The sequence below is a fragment of the Calonectris borealis genome, chromosome 2 (genome assembly GCF_964195595.1).
Source record: "Calonectris borealis chromosome 2, bCalBor7.hap1.2, whole genome shotgun sequence".
In the NCBI taxonomy this organism is placed as follows: Eukaryota; Metazoa; Chordata; class Aves; order Procellariiformes; family Procellariidae; genus Calonectris; species Calonectris borealis.
The window spans coordinates 51,613,238-51,640,840 of record NC_134313.1 but is presented as its reverse complement, the minus strand read 5'-3'; the positions used below and the strand labels follow the sequence as shown (position 1 = coordinate 51,640,840).

General features: G+C 40.8%; 1 protein-coding gene across 1 annotated transcript in view; it reads left to right on the top strand.

Moving 5' to 3' along the window:
* TAF4B (TATA-box binding protein associated factor 4b) overlaps positions 1 to 26,531 on the top strand; it is a 75,415-nt gene extending 48,884 nt beyond the window's left edge. Inside the window, exons 12-15 of the mRNA XM_075141935.1 lie at positions 965 to 1,090; positions 2,139 to 2,195; positions 14,744 to 14,863; positions 26,226 to 26,531. Of these exons, the coding sequence (XP_074998036.1) occupies positions 965 to 1,090; positions 2,139 to 2,195; positions 14,744 to 14,863; positions 26,226 to 26,393 (471 nt within the window). The 3' untranslated portion in view covers positions 26,394 to 26,531. The remainder of the gene's footprint in view (positions 1 to 964; positions 1,091 to 2,138; positions 2,196 to 14,743; positions 14,864 to 26,225) is intronic.
* The last annotated feature ends 1,072 nt before the right edge of the window (positions 26,532 to 27,603 follow it).

The following is a 27,603-nucleotide window of genomic DNA, read 5'->3' as shown; positions in this document are numbered from 1 at the left end:
TGTTTTGCCTAATGCCCTCTGGCCAATGCATGGCTTAAATAGCCTGTCTTTGGAAAAGCAGAATAGCAAACCCAAGCTTTTCATTGCCAGTTGACCACATTTTAGATCTTTCTTTTCTCTATCTTCTTTCCTGTCTAAAGTAAAGCTAAACTCAGACTTTGCAGTGAGGGCAAAAATAGTATGAAAAATAAACTACTGATTGTTATTTTTTAGACCAAAAGGACCATAGTCTTGTTTCAATGCATGCGTGTCCAGTTATTGTTGGAACTATTCATTAGTATTCACTGGCCCAGCTTTGCACAGGGGGCTGGACTAGATGACTTCCACGGGTCACCTTTCAATATAAACTGTTCTATGACTTGAGAGCATCCACTGATATATAACTTATGTCACTTTCCCCACCCCCAAGATTCATTATAAATAGTTCTAAACCACCCCTCTGCTCCATAAAAACTTTTTGGAAATACCAGGTGAGGCTTATTTCAAATTCTGGATTAAATGGCTGAAACTAGAACATCAAACACTAGAAACGTAAAATGTCAAATTTCATTTTTTCTTCACCCTTTCTCTTTAAAGGGTAAAGGATATGATGTTCTGCTGCTCTACAATTCTTTTTTTTCCCCTCTTAACCTGTCCTAAAGACAGTCTTGCACGTATGTTTACTGGATATGAAGTTGCTGTTTAAAACAAAATTTTATCCTTTAGACTTAAAGACTTTATTGTTGTTATAGTCAACAAAGACTAGATGTTGTTAATGTCACTTGTTCAATAACCTCTTACTAGTCACAGATGCCAGGAAACATGCTTCAGTGGAGAGGAGATGTCTTGAAGTCTTTCTAAAACAGCCTATACTTTTCAGCTTTGAAAAAATAGTGGTGTTCTTTTCAGGTTGTTCCCATTGGGTTTATTAGCTTTAGTGATGTATATAAAAGTCTGGTTGTGTATAACAAACTTCTCTTTCCAGGGGAGTGATAGGTACATCGTATCTAGTGACACCAGAGCACAGCTGAGATTTCTTGAAAAGCTTGATCACCTAGAAAAGCAGAGAAAGGATGAAGAGGAACGTGAAATGTTGCTTCGAGCAGCCAAGGTAAGAACTTCACTTCTTGCTTTCCAAGGAAGTAGTGGTGTCCTTTAGACTGGTGAACATCTTCACGTTTCTCCTATTTCTGCTTTAAATGTAGTAACTATTAACCCTGTAACTGGAAATCCGTAATGTTCAGGATAGCTTAGGCGATACAGAAAAGGATTTCAGTTTTTTACATTCTTGAAAAAAAATCACAGGAGTTCTTTCAAATGTGTGGTGAACTTTTCTTTTGAGATTATTCCTACTGGTCAAAATGAAATAAAAGTAGTATTCACATAACCATAAATATCCTTCCTGTCTCTATTTCTGGCTCTGAAATTGGTATGTCTTTCTCCATATCTGTGTATGGCACTGTTTGAAAATATGGGTTCACTATGCCTGTTCAAGCTGGAGCCTGGTGAGATCCACCGCCCTGCCAGGTGTATGTTTTCTGTAGTCAGATCAGAAGGCTAGCCTTGGAGCTGGTACCCTAGCATCTGTGGACCCCTGATGGAGCCACGGCTAGTACAGAATAAGTACCCTTCTTCCCCCTTCCCTTCCCTCAAGAACAGGAGCAAAAAAAAAAAAAAAATCAGTAGGTGTTGCTCTATCATATGTGACTTGATCATGTTCTGTTTGCTGGGTTTTTGGTTTTGTTTCAAGCTGAATTCTAGAGCCCCTTGGGTGGAAGCCTAATCTAGACTTGAAAGAATTGGGTTGTACTTGCACGAATACGACTCCCTTTCTTTCGTGTACTTCCTGTCCTTTTTAAGTGTCTGCTGCTGACATGAACAACATCATGCCTAGACTGGACCTGACTGACAGTGTTAGCATCATTTTCAGCTTAATCTTGCTTCAGGCTAGAGCAGAGGCAGCCGGCCCAGATGAGGAGGGGGGTGCACGTATGTGTTGGGGGGGCAGGGAGGGAAGCCAGTCTGGATTGAGGCATTCACCCCTGGAGCTAAATCTTTCAATCACCAGAGAAGATTGTCATTTATTAAATATTCAACAGATACGATGGTGTTTGGATGCCAGTAATTTCTATTCAATCTTTTTCCTCTTCCTTTGGTAGAGCCGTTCCAATAAAGAAGATCCAGAGCAACTGCGGTTAAAGCAGAAAGCGAAAGAGGTAGGACTTTCCAGTTACCATGCTTGCCTTTGTGTGTTGAGAGAAGGTTGGCAGCCCTGTCCTGGCAATTAGGTCAGGGTTTATTTTGCTGCTGCATACCATTTGCAGAGGCCTTGGGGAAGGACAGGAACTGCCACAGGCAAGGGCAGTGCTTCAAATGAGGTCAATGAATTATGAGCTCTCTTTTTTAACATTTTATTTTCGTAGTTTCAGTCCTGTCTAGAAACGGTCCTTTGTAAACTGCAGCAGTACACTTGGTAGGAATATAATGTGGGATTAGAAAAAAAAAAAAAAAGAAACTTTGAGATTTAGCATCTGGGACTGTACAATAGGCTACATTTTTCCAGGGTAATTGTTCGTTTTGTAAATCTGATACTGCTTATAATTCTTTGGCTGGGAGGCGGTACTGGGATTTAGTTTTAAATGGAAAATGCCTCTGGCTTTTAATTTTCTGGGCCCAGCAGTTTTCTGTTCTGGAATGGAGCCCTTGTTTCACACAGTTCATGTTTAGCTGCAGGGGTTTTAGTTTATAGCTTAGACTGGTTAAGCTTTTACTCCCAGAGGCCTCTGCATAGCAACTGTAGAAATCAACAAATAAGTTCATTTATGTCTGCAGCCTCCTCTCAGTAGCTGACTTTTTACATTTCCCAATATCCATTTCCTGACTTTTCTAGCCTGAGAGAAAAAAGCTCCACTAATTGGAGCTTATTTTAATTGAGCCTTAATATTGGATCTCACTGGAGTTGCCCCCAGAGCTACTGGGAACAGAATGAAATGAAAGTACCTAAGGTTGAAGATGTGTGTGCATGTGTATGTGTGTGTGAAATTTTTCACTTGACCTACAGATTCTTTTCCCTGCTGAATAAATCATCAAGCCTGTTCAGATTTCTGATTAAGGATCTGACAGCAGACGATAATAAAGACAATTGAGGTGTGAGACGTGTGATACAGAGCTGAAGAAATTGGTTTCTATAGTTACTTGACTGATTTAATGCAATTTTTAAGGATCTTTGTGCTAAATGAGAGTGATTTTCTGAGCAACCTTTTTCCTTAACTGTGCCTCTTGAACTATGAAATTTGTTGTTGCTTAACATTGCTGCACTTGGCTCCTAGGTGCCAGCAGCAGCAGCAGGTTATTTATGAATGCTTTAAAGGCCCTTATTGTTTGGATTAATGTAGGAGCCCAGGCAAAACAAATGGAAATCCAGTAAAATAGTATTAGAATCAATGCTCTGGATTTGCACAATAGTAGAAGAAATTTGTAAAATAAGAGGAGAGAGAAGGAACTTGCTTTGCTGTCTATCTCTTAATTCTTTCTTTCTGCTTACAACTCTTTCTTCACGCTTACAATCTGTGAGTACAAAGTTGCCCTAAAGCCCTTCCCCGTTTGCCTCTGGTGCCACCAGGATCAACAATCAGTGGGTGATGCTAATTTGTCTTGTTTTGTAGGTGGCTTTACCTCTGCATCATCTGGTTGCTTCTAGAGATTCTTTCTTTTAATAAAGTACTGCAAAGTGATTCATTTATGCAGCTTCTTTTCTCTTTTCCTCTGAACAGTAATGTGTAGGATCTTGAAAAATATTCCGTGATTTGGATATTTAGAACAGAAAGAAGTTAGGTATGTGTCTTGGGTCTTTTTTTGTATTGGTTGGTATTGTTAATGAGATCTCTTTTTAGAAGAGGCATATAGGTGTACAAAAAAGGAGCCAACAGAGTGGAGAAGGCGTCTAGGTTTAGTGCTTGGTGTTCTACTACGTGCTTGAGTTCACCTCCTTCAGTGCATCTTATCTTGTGTCAGACTAACACAGCCTTCATCGCGCTTGTCCTGCAAATTTCTCCATGCTGTGCTGCTGCCAGAGTGACGGTCTCCAACTGCTTCACCAAAAGAAGAGGAGGCAGGTGTGCCTCTCGGGACAACGCAGATCTTTGTGTTGGTATTGCCTTGCCCTCTGTCCTGCTGCTTTGTTCTCCGGAGAATGAGGCAGCCAGAACTTCTCCAGGCTTCATGTGCCGCACAGGAAACCCACCTTCTGTGCCAGGGGTGCTTTCTTATCTGTGAGGCCGTCTCAAGCTTGAGTGGAAATGAGCCCAAATGCAGCTGGTCAGTTTTGGCACTTTATTGACAGTTTGGAGAGAAATGGTCAGCACACATTTGCATTAAAAAATGCAAACATGAGTAGAGCTGGAATAAGAGCAAAATAAAAGTCAACAAATATCCCAAGGCTGAAAATGGTAACGCAGAAGCACAGTGTATACTGGGATGAAAGCCTGAAAAGGCTCACCGTTGTCTGTCTTGCCGTGTTGTGAGTGTAGCCTGCTGCTAAGAAACCACACTTGGGAATTTTGATACCTCTGTCAGCTGGAATCAGATCCTTTCCAGGCCACTGTTGTGGAGTATCCACTGGAAAGCCTGATCTGATCTGCTTAAAGTTCTTTAAGAATGAATATGGGCCTTCCTTCCTCAAAGCTGTCTTTTATGTGTTGATGGTGACCCCCGGGAGAAGGGAGAGAGTGTGGGGTAATGGCACTGGAGCATGTTCTAAAGCAATGTTTCCCAAAATGCAGAATGTACGTCCTAACAATGAATACTTATAAATCCAGGATGTGCTGTCATCCAGCAGCTGGAGGCAACATCTTAACATTGCTGGAAGTACATCCAGAGATTCGGCAGTGGATTCTTTTATCCAAAAGGCTATACATAATTGCTGTGACCTTTTCATCCCTTTTTGCATGACCTATTGCCTCAAACTTCCCCTATGCTAAGTTATTTATTTTCCTATATTCTTAGTCTGTGTAGCTTGCTATGAATTAAGTCTTTATTTACTTCCCCCTTTCACCTGTTTCAGCAGATTTTAATACCTACAGAAAGTGCGCATTCCTTCTGAGACAGCCGCAAAGCTTGCCCCAAGCTGCTCCTTTGTGCACTCAAGAATTTTGTCCTTGCTCACCTCATGGGTCAGCTCTTTGTGCAATGGCATTCTCGAAGTCTGGGTAAATTACCCCTGCTTTTCATTCAGCCTTATCTGCCACTTCAAGCTGAGAGGATACAGTCCTGGTATTGTCCCTGATGCTTGCACTTTTAAACCATGAATTTTTTTAGGTGCTTTCTGCTACTTCCTCTTCTACTTTCAACTATACTTCCAGTTACAAAGAAAATGTTCAGCTGATGGAATTCTTGTTTCTTTATAGTTTATCTCTGGCTTCATTCCTTTTCTGAATGAACTTACTTAAATGGAGTAGGTGCAGGATACTGTCAAATGCACAAGTATGCCATATGAACAGTGCATCCCAGAAGACCTGTAAAAATGTCAGTATTAAAGTGTGTACTGTAAATTTAATTATGAACGCAGATCTTTTATACTGCTGTCTTTCATCTTCAAAAGTAAGTGTGCTTGTAGGAAGCTTAAGGCTGAGGCTGGGCAAACCTTTCATACTATATGTGTGCAAGATTGCTGCTTGGGGTTGAGCAGGTGAACAGGTATTGTACTGATAGCATCTTTGCTTATTCTGTGGTAGCTACCTTCATCTCTGCTCTTACCTTGTGGCTTCTTGCAGCATTATTGATGGATAAAGGTGAGCAGCCACATCTTGAGGGAGGGGAAGGACTGTGTGGAGCAAGCACCTGATGGACAGCAGACTTGCCTGCCCCATTCCTTGCTCTTCAGCAGCTCTGTTCACTTACGACTGCACAGGTCTTCCCAGTCCCTTGTTCCTGCCTGCTTGACGCACTTGTGCATTTTACTGTTACGATTTTGACACAGATGTTGCAAGATGGCAGCAAATGCGATGCTGAGAAAATTCAATACCTTTATTATCAACTGATCGGGAGGAAAATAGCAAACCCTAGTTTTCTTGTAGAGACAAATCAAATCCCATCAAAAACATTGAAAAAAAAGTCTGCATGATTCCAGTGAGTTTCTGGGTGCTATATAGAAATGACTGAAATTTAGTTGTTCTGTAGTATCTTTTTTCAAAAATAATCTTTTTTTTTTCTATTTCATGTGTCCGTCCTAACTCTTTCCCTTATTTCCTTTCACATTCTAAGATAACAAGTAACTGTAACCTGATTCTTTGTCTGCTGCTCTCCCTACTGTCTCCAACCCACATTTTCAAGCTGTTTGTTTACTTTTTTCCCCACACCTCTTGTGCTGCTTCTGTATTCAGTCTTCTGGACCTAATGGTTCAAATTCTTTAAGACCACTCTTGTGGCAGGGGAAAAGGAAACTCCCTGGTTAACCATAACCTCTCAAAAAAGCAAACAAGATGCTGCGAGCAAAATAAGATCTCATCACGATCAGTTGGCTTCTTATGAGCCTTCAGTGACATCCTGAGAGCTTCTGCTTGATTATCTGATTTATATTATCTTTATTGTTCTGTACTGTTTCTTACCTGCTTCTGCATGTTTGGGAAAAAAAGCATGATTATTGAACAGACAGAAATTTTGTTACCTGCAGTGTAACCCCTACAAATAGCAAAGGGCTATCATCAGAGATTCGGTGTGTTACGAGTCTTGCAGAAAGTCAGGGATGGAAATCCTGTAAAGTGTTAGATTATTGAGCAAACTGAAAAGTGAACCAAATCCCTGTTTGTGTGGCATTCATCTTGGTGTTTTGAAGGAGCTTAAGAAAAGAGCAGCTGAGATACTGCGTCGGCTACCCTAAAACCAGCTGGCTGGAAGATGATAGCAACTATCTTTATCAAGTGAAAAACAAAAGGCCCCCAAAACTCCTGTTCTCTATTTTCATATAGCCTTTTCTAACTTCCTCTGAGACACTATAATGGACATTTAACCAGCTGAAAGTATGGTCTTGGGTTAGAAACTTGCTAATAGAGGAAATTTTAGGACTAAAAAAAAACAACAAAAAGATGATAGTGGAGAGCCAGAGAGTTCTGTGCCAAGAACTGGGTGGACTGCACGATGAGATGGAGAAACCTGCAGGTGGAAGATAAGCCTTAAACGTTCTCTAGCTTTGAGACCTCAAGAGTGAGTGAATGAATATGCAGTGTTACAGCAGGTGAAAAATCATTCAAAATATCATGTGTTTGGAAGAGCTGTGATTGGTTTTCAAGTTATGTTTTGCAAGGGCTGGACACTGTCCTGTTGTGATAATGCAGGTCTGCTGACGGTCATTGAGCAGTCTTCTCACATGCGATAGCATCTGAAACAAAAACTACAGAATATATAGCTTTGGTGTGGTATGCTGTAGCCTTTTCTTGGCCTTGCAACAAAAGTAGCCTGGGCTGTGGCTGAAAACATACATAAAGAAAGCTCGATGCTGGGTGCTAGACACCCAGGAACTTCTCTGGGCCTCTAAGTAAGGCAAGCTGATGAGACTGCACAGGGGGAAGCATGCTCCAGGTGTTCTAGAATACAGACATGCATCAATAATTGTTAAACAAAACAAAAAAAAACTCATGAAAGGAAATACACTTCACACTTAGGAAATTCTTAACAAGAACGGGCAAAATTAGGACTCAAGAAGTCACTGCACCCTCGGCTTTTTTCTTAAATTCTGGGACTTAGTTATTTATATATTAGAGAATGTCAAATATCAACTGAAGGAATTTTTTTTTTCTGTGGGTATATTACTTCATGGCTATCCTGGAAAAAATTTCTGTTGTTCTCCAAAACATCTTACTGCACCCTTTAGTTCTAGACAGACAAGGCACCTGGTCTTGGGGGACACAGCCATGGTAGGGGCTGTTCTGCCACTGAAGTATGTATGTTGAATATTAACCTGAAAGAAACCTACAGTATTACATACAGCCCTATTATAAGTTAGGACTGCATATCAAACCAGTGCATGCTATTCTGCCTTTCTGCTGTTAAATCTAAATTACAACAGAGGGAAAAGTCAGTGGAAACTAATTGTATGGCTAATTAAAACAGTTTGAAATGAAGCAATTGCAAGAAGAGAAATTGCATTACAGGCAAGAGGAGAGGATGGTAAATGTTTAAATATGCAGCCTTCAAATGTCAGTTTTCCTCAGAGAATGTCCCCCATACGAGAAGTCTGCTATTCAGCTGCATTCAACCTGTAGGGCAGAAAATTTTGTATAGGGAAGGTAGAGGCTGGAGGCAGTAATGCTCATTGAGCTTTATGACAACCAGTGCGAGAGGCTTGGGATTGAAAACAGATTTTTAAGGTTTATTTTTCATTTTCGTCACAAGTTCCTTAAAATGCTTAAAAGGAATGCGAAAAAATTGGAGTTCTTTTTTTCCAAAGACAATGAAGGGAGAAGCAACTGGGAGCAGCAGAAAACTTTCAAAGCACTAAATGGAGGACACAATGAAACCCAGTGAAATTTTGAAAAAGATGGTCAGAAAAAAGAATGGATAGAAAGAAGAGAGAGAAGTCAGTTCAGTGGGATAAGTGGCCCCACTTAAAAGGTACCTCAATATTTAGTTCTTCAAAAATATACAGTAAAGGACAATAGTAAAGACCCATGTAGGTGTTCAGGTTCCTTTTTCACTGATGCAAGCTAGAAAAAAGTAAATGTTGATATTTGGTCACAGTTGCTTTGACTTACTTTGAATTTTAATATTCATTAATTTATTGTTTAATTTGTTTATTGTGGAAGCTGAAAGAATCGGGGGCTTCTGCCTCTTTTGTATGATTATATTCCTTGCTTTTTTTTCCCCGCAAGTCTTATACAAATTCTTGTTCATCTACTTTAGTGCTTTTATTACTCCTGATATACTCATTGCTGGATAGCACACATAACCCTTAGGCATACATTAACTTGTCTTCAGCCTTCCCTGGTTTCCTTTCCTGCCAGTTCTTCTGTTACTTTAAATATTTATTTAATCTGTCCCATACTCTGTCAGCCTACAATGTCATATGTGGAGACATCCCCGCTTTCTTCTTGATATTAAACCCAGTACCTTGTACATATGCTTTTTAGTCTTTCCCTTATATTAATTATAACCAAGTCCAGAATTGTTGTGTTTACCTTCCTCGTCTTTCTTACCAGCATTTTTTCTGAGCTCATTTACATCCATATGGCTGGATTTATTTGTTATTGCATTGCCAAGACTATTTTTTGGGTTTTTTTTCTAAACATAAGTTCCTTGCACTTAAATCTGAGAAGTGGAGAGAAGAAATCTCTCTTCATTTATTTCCTAGTACTTTACATATTGAAGCTCCTGCAGAAGTGGGCAGTGGTAGGAATCTCTTGGGATGCGTGTCATCTGCCAGCATCGTGCTGGGCAAGTGCCAGCTGTTTGGCTTTTCTTTAACCTCAGACCTGTTACTGCTCTGTGAGCCCTGGCTAATACAGATGCTTAATTTCTTGTCTCTACCTTTAGAGAAATCTTCCCTGGTAAAACTGTTCTTGAGGATCTAGAAAGTAAAAGTTTCGTGTGCTTTGTCTTCTATGAAAGCTTATACCAAATACCCTGTTCTGCTTTGGGTACTTGGTGACCGGACATGAGGGTTTTTGTTACTCCTTTTCGAAGGTGAACGTGTATTCAACTAGGTAGCTCTTCCGTTTCCCCCCTTTGATAATACCTGCTGCTGTACTCATCGTGGATTAGCTGGTGCGAATTAGTTGACTTTATTTGTAGTAGAGTATACTTTTTCCTTTTTTCACTTGTATTTAAGGGATCCTTACTTGCGGTGTTCAGGGAAAATCTGGCGAGATTGTATAACTTGAATTATTGGAGCTCTGATAATGCGAACAATGACATATCACGTCCTTTGTAACTGAAAGGGTTTAAAACCAACTTGCACTGTTGCTTTAAAAAAAAAGTCTCGGCATCTCACAGCTGAAGTACTTCTTGTCTTATTATGCAACTTGAAATTTAATTTTTAATATTAAAATGCCACAAAAGTGTCATTGGTGTAGTAGTAGAAACAGATTTTGCATGTTTTCTGAAAAGTGAAGCATGAGAAATAAGTGCGATAAAATTTCTGTGAGCAGGAAAAGAAATATTTTTCTCAGTAGAGGATTGAGTGAAGAACAGAGAGGTCAATTTTAAAACCTTTCATTTTGTGTGATTACAGCCATGCTGCAAATGCCATTTCACTATAAGGGAGGACTTTAAAACATACCTTACTTCTTGATTTGTGCTGCAGGTCAGATTAACTAAAATGGTTATTGTGTCACCCTAGAGATTCCTGCTTGCTGCAAGACCAGACTTTAAACCCTATTTTTATTATTAAAAAGGCCAGCAGCAACAAAGACTATTTTACAAGTTCTGAGACGTTTTCATAGCAATTTGATCTTTATACACAGGTTTTTAGAACTCTTTGTACTGCGATTCTTAGCGTATGTAAAAATCGGAAAGGGGGAGAAGGAGCATGAACATTCATTTGCCTCTTGCCTAGAGACTGTCCCCTCTCAATGCCCTTCTTGAGGAATGAATTTTGAACAGAACATGTGTTGGACTCCTGTGTCATGGTGGAACAGCAGCATCTTTCAGCAGAATGAAGTAGGTCAGGTTGAAGGGAAACCTGCTAATTTGTGGGTCCGATGTACAGCGCAGGTTCCCCCTGCTCCTTTTGAATTGCCATTACACCCTTATGTCTTCAAGGGAAAAAAAATCATCTGTTTTCAAGATACAAATCTGGGTATGGCTGTTCGTATTTGTATCCTACTTTAGACAGAGACACCAATATTAGTAAAACTGGCCCCTAGAAGGGAAACAATACTAGATGCAGCTTCTCTATGTCATATTTCAATGAAGTGTATATACTACTTTTACTGTCTTTCACTTGCTGCAGTGATCTTTCTGCCCTAACTTGTGTGCTACAAAACTGTCTGTTAAAGAAAGATTTGACTCAACATAGTTGCCTCTTGCTCTTTCCTAATCTTGTTTAGGAAAATCCGGCAGTAGTTAGCCAGCCAGTATCCTCGGGTATCCCTTGATGTTATCTGCCTGTCTTCTCCTTATCCTGTGCTTTTAACTGCTCACACAATGTTTGGACATTTCATCTCACAGTTTTTAATGGAACAAAACTTGATGAAAAGATGATTTTGCTGGCTTCAGCGGGGTAATTTGGATGCCTGCCTATATCGCTTAATGGGGATCTGTTGAGTCCATTATGGAGATTGAGTGTTTAAATTCATTTGTCTTAATTATGTTCTCAGAAAAATCCCCGAGATGTCTAGAATGCAACAAGACTATGATTTCTTTTTTTCTTTTGCTCCGAAACCCTGGTGAGATTCTGCCTGATTTGAAAAATCCTTTGACTGGTTATGAGGTGGAAAATGTATTGGGGAGAGTAGATGATGGTAGAGACATGCATTTCCAGCATTGTCTTGGGAACTGCGTGGTCAAAGATGCATCAATTCTCTTTCTAGAAAGCGCATCTTTTTCATACCGTCCACCAAGTGTCATCCCGTCCTTTGTATCGGTGGGTTTTCTGCCAGCACCGCCCTCCAGCAGCAGTGCTCGCTCCAGCAGGGCGTCTGTGCCGACAGCATGCTTTGTCAGCTGGAATTGCGTGGGATAAATGGTGATGGTGCCCAGGCGCTGCCCAGTCCTCAGCCAGAGCAGCATTCTGGTACTCCACCAAGAGGCACTCAACCCCGTGCTGCTGCCAACCCAAAGCCCCCTCGGTATTTAATTCATAGCTCTGCCTCTTGTCCTTAGCATGGGGTCTTTAGCATGGTTGCCCATCAACATCAGCAGTAAAAAGGAGAGGGGGTCTTATTTCAATGCTGTTTAAGCCAGTGACCAAATGTTCAGCAGCCACCCGTTTTTGACATGTCTAACTGCAGTGAAGCTGGTTTGTATGTGTTTTGTAGAGTTGAGGGAGGGGGGGATATGTTTACTAATGACTCCCAGGGATAGAAGCACAAGATTAGGCTGATAAAGGCTTTTGTTTTGTTGTTTTGTTTTGAGTTTAATGGTTTTAAAAGTTCTTTTCATTTTAAGTGTAATGATTCTTAAAAGCAAAGCAAATCATCTTTCCCCTTCGGGTTTTCTTTGCCACTGGAGCCTTTTGGAATTTAATCTGCCCCCAGAGGGTTGCCACGTGCAGGGCATGTTATAATGCCTCTTGTCACGGCAAGAAGACTGTGGTACACATACGACCACCGTGACGACTGAACTACGTTGCTAGCAGGAAGGTGTACTTCCACAGGGATGCTCTGTAGCTGCCTGTAAGTGGGGGTGGCTCCAGGTGTTGGAGGCCTGGGCAGCTGGGGCTGGATGTCAGCACGTGCCTCTGCCAAAGAATCTCAGCGTTCTATTGCTCCTGATTAATCCAGAGAGTGATGAAGATGTCACATAAAAATAGTCTCTAAGCCTCAGTGTTTCACAGAGTTTGTGAAGTTTCAGGTTACTTTTTCAGATTTAGTCTTATTTCCCCCCATTCCTGATTGGTTGCAATGTGTTCCTGAACATAAATATACATATTTAAGACTGAGATTAAAGGGAAGTTTATCTTATGCAAGTAGGCCAGTTAGAGGTAATGTTAGACACTTGCAGAACTGTAATTTTCAAGTTTAAGGGTCATAAAACCATACAGTCTCTAAAATATTCTTGAAAGCAATACTATATACTTTGAAAAACACACAAAAAAACCCCATATTTAGAACTGAAGTAATTCTGATAAATACGGTTATAAATGTTTACACTGCACACAAAGCAATAATAGTGTGTGTGGTAAGTGAATGATGGTATCTAGCATTGAAGAAGTACTACTACATTTCTGTAAGGAAAAGCCTACATACTGTGATCAAAGCTGACTTGCAAATGGTGTTGTTTTTGTAACTGAATTATTTGTCTCAACACCAAAAAACCCACACAACCCCTCCAATTCCCACCCCCCAAAAAAACCCAAAACAAAAAACCAACTACTCTCAACATATGTGTGTCAACGCCCCTGATTTCTGTTGAAAAATCTTGAGCATGTGTATAGTTTTGAGTCTTACAGGGCAGGATGTCCTTTTAGGAATCTTGCACTGAAATACAATTTTTCTTTAAATAGCCTAGCTGGCTGCAATACTTTATGTGAAGCTGCCGACATCACTAAAGTAAGAACAAGTCTACTGATCTGCAGTAAAAAAAAAAACTCTGGGGGAGGAAAAAAAAACCAAACCAAACCAAACCAAAAAAAAACCCCAAAAAACCAAAAACCAACTCAAGCAAAAAACCAAACTCTCAACAACAAAAAAAAGCTGCCCCCCGCAACCCCCACGGTATTTTTTTTTAATTGTGGATTCTTACTTAAATAGTAGCAAGTGGGGGAGTAATGTTGTGTAGGTGCTACAAGCTCAATTCTTAACCAACTGAATTTCTCTTCTCCAAGTGGGGTCTCCGAGATTTGAAGAGCAAGCAAAACCACAGTGTATTAGTAAGCAAAATATCTGTACTGACTGAATGAGGAATTCCAATTAAATTTTTTTTTTTAATGATTTGTGGGGTTGAGGGAAGGGAAGAGAGTTGGATGTTTTGCTAGCATGATATGTCTGTACTTTCTTTAAAGACATGGACATGCATGAATGTAGAGAGTTCCCATCCAAACAGATTTTGTAAGTCCTGGGAACAGCATGGGGCTAAGGAGCTGTTTTAGTTGCATGTCGGATCATTTAAGGATTAACATCAAACCTAGAGGTTTGTGTATAAGGACAAACTCAACCTGAGTAAATACAAAAGCTTCCTTCCCGACAGAGAGAGCGAGCACTCCTCTCCACCCATGCTCCAAGTTGGACAGCTGGCGGATCTGAAAGCAGTGGGGTTGCATTAGTCAAGGTGGCCAGTCCAAGCTAGGAGGTCTATTAGCGGACTTGAGTGGGTTGAGCTCCGGAGCAGCTGGCATCTATAGTTATCGAATAGAATGAAGTAGTATGTACCTCGAAATACAGACATAAAACTTTTTTTTTTAATCCTCTTGACAATGGGTTTCTCTGCCATCCCAAGTTTACCTAAGCCAGGTGGAGGTTGTTTCTAAGGCCTTCTTTGTGTTGAACCATTTTTGGAGGTGAGTGAAAATAAATATATGCAGTGTATCTCTAACTTGCTCGAGATAATGCCTGAAGATGCAACTGTGTACTGGGAAAAGAACATTAGTGAACTGACAGCATCCTGTTCAGTTGGATAATGAGATGTTTCAGAATGGCAATATTGAGTGCTGGGTTCAGGTAATACAGCACGAAGAAATTGAGTGTTGCGCAGTCATGAACTGAGATTTTGAATTAAGAATTTGCCCAGTTCACAGAACTCGGCAACTTCAACTTTTAATACTAATCCGGCTTCGTAAACCAGTTCTAATCAATATTTTCTGTTAATCAGAAATGGCAAAGCTTATGAGCTGAGGAACCAGCAGCAAGGCTCCTGTTAAGGCTATGATGATACCTCAATGCAGTCTCCATAAAGTGTGTTACTTACACAGTGCTATCTATGGGGCCGTTAGTGTTTCAAAGCTCTAAGCGTGACTGAGTATTGGAATCTGTCAAAACTATGCAGAAAGACAGGGAAAGATGCTGTGAAATACAGTGTTTCAGTAGGGACTGCAAAGCTGTCTGAAGCTGCCATAAAGGGAACAAGACCTTTAGGATACTGTATATCATAATTAGGTGTTTTCTTTTTAAATTAGATGCAGCAATTGGAGTTAGCACAAATGCAACAAAGAGAAGCCAACCTCACAGCTTTGGCAGCCATTGGACCAAGGAAGAAAAGACCATTGGATTCATCAAACGTTGGATCTGGGCTGGAGGTATGGACGTGACTTGCATGTTGTTGTATCTTCATACTGAATTATTTTTATCCTTCCCTGTAGGAAGAAGTGAGAATTCTCTTACATGAAATGGCTGGTTCTGTACTGTAAGAATACTAGTCCGTGTGTTAGATACTTGAAAGGGTTGTTTCTGGTACATTTGATGGGGATGTTTAATTGTGGGTTATAAGAAGAACCTGTGGATAAGAACACTGTGTGTAAAGGACTGAATGAAATGATGGCTCAGAGAAACTTCCATCTGCAGTGGAGGGTAACAAATCTGTGGTGGTCTTCAACAGCAGCTAGTTGTCATGGCCCCTCAGTTGAACTCACGATGGCTGTTTTGGATGGCTTTTCAAATGGCTCTTGCTTTGACATTTGGCTGTGAACTTTTTTCCATGCACAATGCATAGGGACTCTTTTCAAACGTACTGTGAGTTCGCCTTGGCTAGGTTCCCCCAATAAATAAAGAAATAAACCAAGACGATTCAGTTCCTGCGATGAGCCAGATCACCTTTTCTGGCTCATGCTGCGTTTTAAAAGTGCCTTGAAGATGCTTTTAACAAATCTTGGTCTGAACAAATCTCTTAATGTTGTGCTGGAGATTAACTGTTTCTGGGACCTGGGAAGTTTACAGGGCTGCAGAAGTTCTTTCCAGGAGACTGACAGCCTACTTCTGTTAGAGGTCATCATCTTGGCTGCAGATGGGAGAAATGTGTTGCGGGCTGTCATTCCAAGCGTTGTTGCCAGTTTTGCCCCTCTTTCTTATGAAGCCTCAACGTTGCTCAAGTGAACGGCTGGTTGGCTTGTGACCCAAGCACAGTGAACAGAAGCCTGGAAAATAACTCTTCTGTGGAAGAAGTGGTGGTAAAGTTGTTCTTTCTGATAAACCTTAAGTATTTTTCATTCTTATGGCCTAGGAAGCTTAAATAGATGCTAGGATTGAAAATACTCTGGCATTTTTGCATACTGGAGTCTGGAAGGACCTTGTATAAAGCTCAATTATTTGCAATGTAACTGAGACAGTGGTGGCATCTGTCCTGTAGGTTTTCCCTCAGCCTGGACTGTGAAAAGAGACCTCTCTAAGGAGGTGAGGTAGACTAGTTTCTCCGATTTTTTTTTTTTTTTTTTTTTTTCTTCCTCCTGACATGGAGGCACAGTTAGCTCCTTGAATGCTCCCTGTTTACCTGAAGTGAAGTGAAGGAATCTTTATCTAAACAAGCTGCGGAAAGCAACCTTCCCAGCTTTTGAGCAGCTATTCTTCACTTCTTTGAAGTTTTTTAATGCACTTTCACATGAAGCTGAAGGTATAGTTATTTTTTTTTCTAATACCACTGGAAAAACTTGAAAAAATGAGTCTAGCATAAGAACAGTTTTCCCCATCCTTTTCTCCTCTTCCCCCAAGCTTCTATCGAGTAACTATTCCTGTTCTTCATAGTGGTTTTCTGTAATTATTGCCAGATTTGTTTCTGAATATTTAACAAGTCTGCCTGTTAGGTACTTTTCAGTTATTTCTCATTGTCTGTGGTGTGTCTGCTTTATTAAACGCTTCATGAGATTTTGCCAAAGTGAGACAGATAACAGTGTGGCTGTTGAAAGGTGGCGATCCATTATTTACATTGCCAGTTTAAAAGAACGTGGACATAACCTGCCTAAAACTGACCATAAACCTTGATAGCATTTCATTGTCACAAATTTACCTGCTTTATTTTAAGATGCTTCTCATATAGGTTGCCTTACTATCCTGAGTTGTAACGGCAGTAGGCGAAAGTAATTCTGCCAGTGAAACTACGTTTGTTTCTCGCATGCAATCTTGCATTCCAGTGCCTAGTACTTAGGTTTCATGCTACCAGAAAGCAGCTCTCTGCAGACCTTTTTTCTTTTTTGTGAAGTTATGCAGGATAGCAAACTGGGGAAGGATGTTTAGACTTAGACGTTTAAGTGTTCCAATATATCCAAGCAGGATTTATAAAAGGCTCAAGACTTCTCATGTAGAATAAAGAATGGTTTTGACAAACGCTCTCTAGTTCAAGAAGCAGAACATTTGTAATACATTCATGATAACATGGCAAAACATCCTGAGCAGTAAACAACATTCCATTCTTCAGAGATGAAAGGAGGTCTTTGAAACTGAAAGCAAGTACAATATGGCCTTGGGCTGATACACATTTGGGCATCTTTAAAATCATCTTTTTGGGCAACCTGTCTGTGAATAATTTAAACAGGCAGGATGTACTTTCTCATTTCAAATTGCAAATACAGACAGCTTTACTCTCAAGTAATCTTAAATGTCAAAACTTTCTGACTATGCAATGGCAAGGAGTAAATCTGTGCATAATACTCCTGTGACCATTTTTTTTTTTTTAAAAAGCCTAATATCTTGGTAGACAGGTATGATGGAAGAAGTTATTCCTGAGTATGAATGATCCTTTGACAGTATTGAATGAAATCACTGATGCTAAATGCATTAAGTTTTTTAACTAAGACTTCAACTTTCCTTGGATAATGTTCTTGCACAATGTTTGTATCTCTTATGTCTGTGTTAGAGCAAAGTTGTCTCTGTTCAGCTTCTTTTTATTGTTGCCTACTGCAATAATTAAAGGAAAGGAATTGTTTCAAGCCATTATTGATGTAAAATAAAGCCCTAAGGTATTTGGGGAGACAGGGAAGAAATAATCAGTTACAGTATATATTAAAAAAGTGAAACCCTGTAAGCAAATTTGTTACATATTTGTCTTTCTTTATTCAGTACCAAAATGTAAGGGGTACTGGAAGAGTGCAGCTCAGTAGACTGGGTTGGTATGGATCTGCTACCTTCTGTTGCAGTAACAGTAGCATGAAGGGCTAAGAACAGCATTTTGTTAGCATTACCATATTTCCTTTCTCCACAAATGATCATTTGTGTTTAATTGAGATGGTTCTTCAGCCCTAGGTATCTGTTTCTCCACACTCTGCCACCTGGCTTTGCATCTCTTCTCGAAAGTCGTTTTCCTGGGATAGTTGAATGCCTGATTCTTGCACATTCATCCTATCTTGTTCTCTGACATTCTGCTTTCTTTACTTCATCTTTCAAGGAGACTTATTATGGCTTATTTTAATCTGGGAACTAGAACATGTGGTGACACGAACATGTGCTTTACAGCTAGAAGCCTGCTTACCAGCAGCCACATCACCTCATAGTGTGGTGGGTAACAAATAAAGAAAGAAGTTCTTGCCCAGAGGAGTGTCTGTCAACTAATTTGGACCTAAAAGCAATATAAAAAGGGTAAACTATATCTTGCCATGATTATTGCTTATGTATCGCTAAACTTGAAATAGCAGTAGGGGCAAATCCATGACGATCATGGAATGAAAAAATAAGGCTAATGCTCTAGGCCTAATTAGAAAAGAAAAAAAAAAAGGCATCACTATAATGGGAATTCTTTTCCCCTTCTCATTGGAAACACTGGTTTGGGTAGTTTTGCATGTTCTCTTCACTGCAATTTAACATTTGAATGGTATTGTTCAGAAAGAGTAATTTGAGAAAGCCCTGGTAAGAAAATCCCTCTATTGTGGAAATGTGTTAATTGGTGCTACTTGTATTCCAGAGGTGGTAATATCTTCATCTCTCATTCTGGTCCCTCTGGACACTTTTGGATACAATGATGGGGAGAGGCCTTTGGATTTGATTCATATGTGTTTTCAGTTTTGTGTGTTTGTTACCCACCTCTTCTCCTCCCCCAGTTTGGGGGCATGTGGTGAACAGTAATGAATTAAAGGGTGGGAAGAATTGAAAAATAACTCATCTTGAGAAGGGAGAACACTTCTAAAACAAATCAGAAAAAAGTAAACTTGAAGCCACAGACTTATTTTCCCAATTCTGTGTTCTGTTTCATAGTTTTTGTTGGTTGGTAACATGCCACGTAATGTTTTCAATGCTGAGAAATAGTCAAGGATTATTTTGGATTAAGTTTTACTGCTTTTCTGATGACAAAGCTATTTTGGAAATAGCTTTGTCTCATTCTCACTGTAACTGGAGTCTTAGAAGTTTGAAAACCCTTGCAGAGATTTAAAACTTTTTTCTGTGAGGAAACAGGCTGCAGTTCTGAGTCCTTAAACTTACTTTCCTTCTATCCAAAGGTGTCCCGGGTCCAAGGTCATCTTTGGCCTTGAATTGAGAGCAGTATATTTGTGCAGTATCACACAGCAGGGAGGAAAAAAAGTCTACATATTTTTTTTTGAAGGTAGAGTTAGGAGACTGGCTGTTACTCTTATGGTCAACTTCTGAAGACTGTGGTTGGACCATTCTTCTACTTTATACAGGAAAACTTAGTTGGATGCCTGCACTTCTGTATAATTTTTTTTGGGGAGACTGCTTGCTTCTCATCTGTTTTCTGGCTACTTGGAAGTGTTGCAGTCTGTCTTGCCCCGAAGTGCTGTTGGTGGTGTGTCCTTCACTTGCCTCCGTCCAGGTTGGTCATATTGACTGACTCAGGGGTAAATCTTGTGTCTTTTCTTTCTTTTTGCCTGATCCAATCGCAAAGGAGATTTCCTCCTTCCAGTTACTGCACGTGGCTGTTCTGTCCACTGCCAGGACTGGCTGCTCTGTTAGTAAGTGTGGGTCTTGCCTTGCCACCCGTAGTCTAGCTCCGCTGTGGAAACTTCAGGCTACTGCAAGCAGCTGCTACAGAAGTAAATGGTGCAGCTGATATCCTGGGGTCTGTGCAGAGCCATTCAAGTACTTTCTGTCAAACTCGTAGCTCTGGCCAACACGCATAAAATAATGGATATTTCCAGGGTGATGCACATCTTCTAATACAGCAGTCCACAAATAAGCTTGTGTTCTCCTTCTGGGAAGAAGTTTGGTAAGAAGAAATGGGAGAAATGTCTTGTTTTCTACACTGCTCATCGTTTCATTTTTAGTATTGATTGTGGGTGGAGAAAATAAGATTGTTGTCTTCTCTTCTAGAACTAGGTCTCTGCCACATCTGGTCATTGTTAGCAGAACTTAAACTTACCCTTCTTGCTTTACATCTTAGGGTACTGGTATGCATGTTGATCTATCACCATATATTCTGTATATGGTGCTTGTTTAAGCTTTGCAAATGCTCTTTAGGCTGATCTAGGAGGAACTAAGCCTTTGAGCAACAAGTCCTTTTCTGCAGAATGAAAGAAAACCCCAAAAAACCCTCTTCCAAATGATTGGGGAAGAGAGATGTTTTCTTTTTTCCACTGTGTGACAATCAAATCGCTTTCATTTTTTTGGCATTTGTGGGAGGCATGTGTTAAGGAGTATGTGGCTTTACACTCCTATAAGCGGTAGCTGTAGAAGTTACTGCTGCCTTTTTGGCCATAAGCTCTTCTGACGAGAGGACACGCTAGCATAATTCATCAGCTTCAGTACTGGTGTTAAGGATGTGACTGTGTCTAAATGTGAATTAAACACAGAAGTTGGCTCTGTAGCGAATGACGATAGGTTTGCTGCTCCCTGTATATCCATGGGGTGCAGAGAGGCTGCTGGCTGGTGCTTGGCATTGGTACGTGATAGTCTGCTAAAGTATTTTCTTAAAAGCTGCAGAAAATTAATTTAAAAGCAATCATTTTAAACTGGACTTAGACTATGTGCATGTAAGGAGGTATTCAGAGCCAGGCTACAAAATCTATTTCTACACTTGAGGGGTTTCCCTCTCTTTCTCTGTGTCTCTTTCTGTCTCTACCACCCCTTCCCCCAGCCTATAGGTCTAAAGTGATACGGGACGGGTTTTCTTTTTTCTACTTTGCATATGCTTAACATATGCAGACTCTTGATTTCAGTTTCTGGTTCTTATTCAAGCTATCAGACAACTGAAGAGTCTACAGCGTGGTCATACCTTTGGGGAAGAAGAGAGCTAAAAGTGTTACTGCAATTATAAAATATGGCTTCAGAATCTTACTTATCTGCTGCAAGACCTAAGCACAGCCCTGTCAGCTAGAGAGTTTCAATTTCAGCGCTGAATTTCCTGGCTGCTGTCAGTCTAGGCCATACACTTGATGTGAATTTTTTCCCATGTAAATAGGCAAAAATATTCTCGACTGCCATTCACACACTTCGGAAATACAGTTCATTGGCCCATATTGTGCCTTCTCTGTGCTAGAAATGAACTTAATTCTTCTTATGTGTGAAAGATATCTGCAATTTAAATGACTAATTGCATTGTAGCTTTAGGCTGAACATATTGGTAATGCGCAAATGTTGATGACATGTGAAGGGTCAAGAGATTTATAATTTAGTTGACAATACATTGCTTAAAATGATGTGGCAAAGAGCCAGAAAATTTCAGCTTAATAATTGTCTATTAACTAAGATGACATATTTGTATAGTGTTCATTACCTCCAGGTACAGATTAAGCATCTGATGTAGCCATACGAAGTGACATGCGTACATGAATCTTGGGCATAATAGCGAATAAACTGACATTACATTCGCAGTAATTTGTTTCAATATGTAAAACATGTTGTTGACTACATTTGAAAGGACTTGTAGGAATGTTACAATGAAATCTGAGGAAAAATGCGTAGTTGAATAGCGTTCTCTATTATATAGATCTGACAGCTTCATGAGGCTTCTTTGTAGACTACAGATAACATCATAAATATACATGTTTGTTTTCAGCTGCACAAGAAGCAGCCTGGAAATAGAGATCTAAGCCTTTCAGACATTGGCTTGATCTACCCTAATGGTATATAAGGTTTTTTGGGGAAAAAAAAAAAACACCACCCAATGCCACCAATTTTATTTAAAAAAAAAATCATATTTATATAAATATTGAGTAATGTAGTATTTTAGTATTGTTTATGCGGGAGTACTCCTAGCAGACTGAGGCTTGTTAGAATAGGCAGCATCAGTAGGCTGGCTTGTCACCAAAGTAATATCAACTTCTTTCACTTTGTTTTCTCTAGCCTAAATTATGCACTTATTTGTACAAGGAAAACTTCCACAATTCTGACAGGGTCTCCTCCTTCCTCCTTGCTGCTGGGGAAGACCCAGGAAAGCGTTTGAGCACTCCACAGTGCATTAATGGCTTTTTAACCCTTTTTTCCTCCTGTGAGACAGCTGCGAAACTAATGTACAGGGTACACTAGATATCATAGACCTCAGTGTGACCACAGGTGACAGAGCTGGGGGTGAACCTGGATTCTTTTGCTCTGATTTGCTAAATGCTTTTACCACCTTCCAACAATGTCTCAGCTGCAAGCAGCTGTAATTATTCAGTGTTTGGAGATGTCACTGAAAACTGTCTTGTGACTTTGCTTCCTTCTGCTGGTGGTATTTTTATAATGCACAGCAGAGCTGCAATGACAGTTTGCTCTCTTGGGGTCTTGGCTCTGAGACTGGGATGTGTTTATGCCACACCAAAAATTGAAATGAGAACTCTTGGCTTGACTTTTTAAGATTTGACTGAATACTTTGCTCCCTTAAAGTGCCCCCCTCTTAAGAGTTTAAAATTTTGAATGCAATTGGTGTGAAGCCATTGAATTTGAGAAGGGAGAGTGTACTCTGCCAGGAACAGCTTGCTGAGCCTGACCTGGACTTGATGGGAAGGAAGGTGTCTGCTGACCCCTCTGCGCTTTGTATCAGGCCTTGTAGACTAGCTCTGAGCAACTTTGATATCCTTGTCGGTACCTTGATCCAGACTTGTAGATCACATGCTCCAGATACCCTGGAGACTAGAATAAGGTGGTGACGGTAGCTCAGGGTAAAGGAAGAGCCTTGTCGTTATCTGTGGCTCTGTATCAACTTCACTCTTGCCTTTTCAAAGAGTTGGTATTTAATTCTCGGTCCAGCCACTGGAGAGAGCTCTAGAGATCTTAAAACAGGTTTCAGGAGCGACCTCTCAACAAAACTGGCTGCACAACAGGTGTGGGACTGCAGCAGGAGCTCCACAATGTCTTCTGCTGCCAAGATCGGTGAGAGTAACTGATCTGTCAGCTGTATATAAAAGACTGAGGATCAACAAAGGATGACAGCATGTTGCTTTGGCAAAGTTGCTGATTTGATTTGACTCTGAGGATAGGCCAAAAGCAGGACTGCAGCTGTTGTGGCCTCCTGAGGCTGGTTTTAAGGCAGCTGGTGGTCTCGGTACTGTGAAGGGTGGTTTCCAGTGGTGCAGAACCACATTGCCGCAGTATCTTACCTGGCTTACAAACAGGGTCTGTCAGCTGTTGATGCCCAGGTTGTTGACACCCAGGTTGACTGGTAGTATTTATGCTGGTGGTTACTCTTCCTGGGCTGCACGTCTCTGTGTTGTTTCTCTTTTGGAAGGAAAGCGGGGTGCTGGGGGTTCAGTGAAGGATATGGCTGATGTCTTCCAGCCTCCCCTGTGGAGAAGAGGAGTGTTCCCAATTTAAAAAAAAAAAAAAAGAGAAAATGAAAAAAATAAAAAAAGAAGTTGCTAGTTAAGGCATTAAGAATTAGATGTTGCAGAAGGGGGGTGCAGGCTGGTTGCAGTACCCTTTGCTAGAATTGGTTCTACAGGGATGCATTTTATATTCACTTATCTTTGTACTTGTCTGTGGCCTGGCACTTTTCACTTCCCCTCAGAAGAGGCTCACAAAGCTGTCTTAAGGTAGGCTGAAGACTTTTGCAGTTGAAGAATACCCCAAAATAGCAAGACGCAAGCGGTTACTGCCCAACCGGGAGGAACGTAATAGAGATGTCTGGGAGCAAGGAGTGGGCTGGTGTTATTCTAACCAGGGTATTAAGGTCTCAAAAGCAGTGTGGAGGAGCTTCTCTGCAGGAAGAGGTATATGAGATGTAAAGGAGAGGACTGCTGACTGTTGCCTAGGGCCAGACAAGATCGACTTGCTGCCCAAGAGGAACTTGCCCAAGAGGAGGCTCTGAGAACTGAGCAGCAGAGGACCCTTCCCTAAAGTGTCCCTTGTGTCAGCTGGAGAGCGCAGGAGTTGGGCACTTCTTAAATAAGGTCTTGGACATTAGCAGAGACACCTGTGATGGTTCATTTTGATGTGCAGATGGCATCTTACCTTCAAGTGTTTTCACTTTGGTTCTCTAAATGTTTTATTACAAAAAGACAGGCAGTACATTACCCGCCACTGCTTGGTCCAAAGTCCAAAACAAAACCATGAAACATTGGTGTTTCGATGCAACTGTAGGGGACAATAGCTAAAAGGAGTTAGTGCTCATCCCCATATAAACTTAGTTCAGAGTGAGTTCCCCAATGCGGTCCCAGTCTGGACTGGAATGACCCACGCTGTCTGTTGGCTTCTTTAATTTTAAACCATCATGCACTTTGAGAGAAGGACCTTTTCTTTTAACTTGGATGTGGTAGCAGCTGTTGGTTTAGATATGTTCAGTAACTAGTCAAAGAGCCCCTGGCCCCTGAAATGCTGTACTCAGTAGCTCTGATAAGCCGGTGTGATGCTACGTGAAACTTAGAAGTATGAAGTGGCTGTCTTAGCAAACAGGAATCCAGGATAAGCTTTGGCTTTGGATGTGATATTACAGCATAACATCGCTTTACGTCTCTGTACTAGGCATGATGGGTAAGAATTTAAGAATAAACAAATCCAGAACTCTGTCTCAAACGCAGGCAGCTTGGCGCTTCTGCCCTGTTGTAGCATCTTGCAGCTCCAAGAGCTTCCAAAGCAGGCTCGGGGATTTGTGCTGTCTGCCTCCTTTTTGTAAGGGAGTGAACAGGATTGAGGTGGCTTTGTTTGGTGTCTTTTTAAAGGTAAGACTTCTAGTCTAATGACTATTTAGAGAGAAAATACTTTCACCTCCATGAAGTTCTTTGAATTATAAAGGACATTGCTGCTGGGTTACTGAAAACCCTTGGGGTTTGTTTCATTTATAATGTTGCCTCAGGCCTTCTGCTGCATCCTGTTGGATTGACCTCCTTTTCAACCCGTGCTGGCAGCTGCATTGCAGAGCTATCTTTTCCCTGCATCCTTCAGGGTTGTCATATGACAAACTTGAACTGTGACCCTTTTGTGTCTTACCAGGACAGCAGTGCCCTCTCTGTGCGATGTGGCTAGCAGTCTTCCCCACGCACGCATTTGTTCCAAGCCATTTAACAAACTGAAAGTTTCAAATGATGTCATTTCATAGTGTTTAACAGTATCGACTGTAAAGCAAATGAAATGGTGCTGAATACCCTGCATGCTGCTAGTAAGAAATACAGCTTCCATTTCTGCAATATGCCCTGGGTTTTCTGAGGTTAGTGCATGCTCTCTGGTGAATCTCTCTATTTTTTTAATAAATTTCAGTGCTTCCCCCCTAACAACAGTAGCATTCACTGCTATAGATAGTCCAGCAATGGTATTTGTTTCTAATATATGGGGTTTTTAACCAGATTTCTCTAAGCAAAGTGGGCAAAGTCATTTTGCTGAAGTCTTGCAGAAAGTGTTAGGGTAAGGATTGATATAGTTAACACGGCATCCAAGCAACACCATCTCCAAGTGGTGTTGATGCTGGCAGGCATTGCCTTGCTGAAGTTACAGAGACTGAGCACTCGTATTTGTACAAATTGCATTCATTACCAAGAACCCTCCAGTAGTGATAAGAGACTGGCTGTGTAGCACAGATTGGCTCCAAGATAAGTAGCCAGTCTATTGTGCAGCTCATGGTAATCTTCCTCCTCCCCGCCCCTAATAATAAATCTTGGGGCATTTTGGAATGCGTGGGGGTTGCTCATTCCAGTAGCCTGAATGTATAACTACTAAACATCATCATCTCCTACCAATTGTGCTTTCATAACCAAGCGAGGCAGCCGACTGAGATGGATAGGCTCGGGTACAGTGTTCTGAACACGCGGATGCTTCAACTGTGTGTGTTTGTTGCTCCCTTAAAGGACAATTCACAGGTGATGGCCAGGGTAAGAGTTTCTCCTGGCGTGTTTCAAGGCTAGAGCCCGCTCGCAGTGATGGTTTTCTTCAAGAAGAGATGTGAACATCTGGAGCTTGGGTGTTCGCAAGTGGGAGTAAGAGCCTTGCACAACCTGGGGCTCTGCACAGGAACTGTGGTAGTACCTTCTTCGTAGTTAGCTTGTCCTTTCTCAGTACAAGTGTTTATGTGGTACGACTTCAGTGAAACGGCAGTTATTTATCTTACCATAATAATACAGTTTTTTAAAAAGGTGGAATTTTTTTACTAAGAGTTTTTTCATTGCTTTGATTGAAATAAACCATTAACTGGCAAGTGCTTGCTTTGTCTTTTGAAGTATCTAACATGCAAGGACTTCTGGATTGCTGGTTTTCAACATGTAAAGCTGAACATCAGCAGGCTAGTTTTATACAAGTAGGCAGTATAATCCAGCCAGTTTGGTTAAAAACTTGTATTTACATGGAATTCTAATCTTTTTTCTTTCTCCCTCCCCCATTTAGGATTTGAAAGGCAATGGAATCGCTCCTGGATCATCGGGTTTTAGCCTTACAAAACAGCTGCTTTGTCCAAGAATAACCCGTGTCTGTCTCAGGGACTTGATATTCTGCATGGAACAAGAGAGGGAGATGAAGCATTCTCTAACCTTGTACCGTGCTCTTCTGAAGTGATTTGAATTTTACATTTCAACTTGCTGTCTACTGCCAAAGAAAACACTGAAGCATTGTTGCACTGTCTTGAAATTCCAATTTCTGGAAAACGATCCGTTGTAAGGATAACTCTTGTTTACAGATAAACATTTTTATTAAATACCTAACTTAGCACCTGTAGGGTTTTTAATAATATTTGGCTTAAACCAGTCTGTAAACCAGTGAAAACACTGAGCTGCACACACAAACACCTGACTACCTGCTTGCATTTAACTGTCTTGCAGGCTCTGAGGGCTTGATACATGTCCCTAGTTTATGTATGTCGCTTGCTTCAGTACTCCAGAGTCTGCAACATCTGTTCTACATGTAGTGCCTTCTTCTAACCCAACCTTATTTAGGGAAACAAATAACACTTTAAAGGCACTGCATAGCATGGCAACTGTATTTAATCATGAACCAGCAGTCAGTCAACATGCTGATGTATTGCCTATCTGACTCAGCATCTCCTTAAATTTTCTGGGTTTAGAATTACTACTGGATGCTCGTTTGTGGAGGGCAAAGTAGCAAGCAAAAGGAATGAGGGGTGCTTTCTCACCCCCACCTCACCTCAACTGCCCTCCCCCTGAGAAAGTGACTGAGGGAAGGTGAACAAATTGGTCGTTCTTGTGATTGAAGTACATCAGACAGTGTAGTTAGGGCATACTTCAATGTTCGGGGAAAATTTGGAGTTACTAAACTTGAATACAAGGAGTGAAAGAGCCTAAAAAGAAAGGGTAAAGACAAGAAACAATTTATCTTTCTGTAGATATAAAAAATAGCATTGAACTTGAGCATAGATGTAGAAAGAAATGAACAAAAGCAACCTGTGCTGACTGCAAAAAAGGGAAAACTTGAGATGCTTTGAAACTTTGCAGCTGGAGACTCTCTTAAGGAGAAAAGCAGTGTTTGCAAAGCACAGGATTCACTGCTTTATTTAGAATATTGATTTAATACCTTAATGTGGTGTAACAGGTAAACTTCCCAAATAGAAAGTATTTAGACAGTTGCCTGGTTTCCATTCAGTGAGGAGGACGACTCCGGATTATTAAGACTGCTAGAACAGATTCAAAGATTTTCTGCTTGCTGGTAAAGACTGCCTTGTGGTGGCAGAAAAAACCTCCGGGTAGCCCTTCTTCCCAGCCTCCAAACGTTTTGCCTCCCATGACACAGTGCTGTATAGCATGGCTATTTC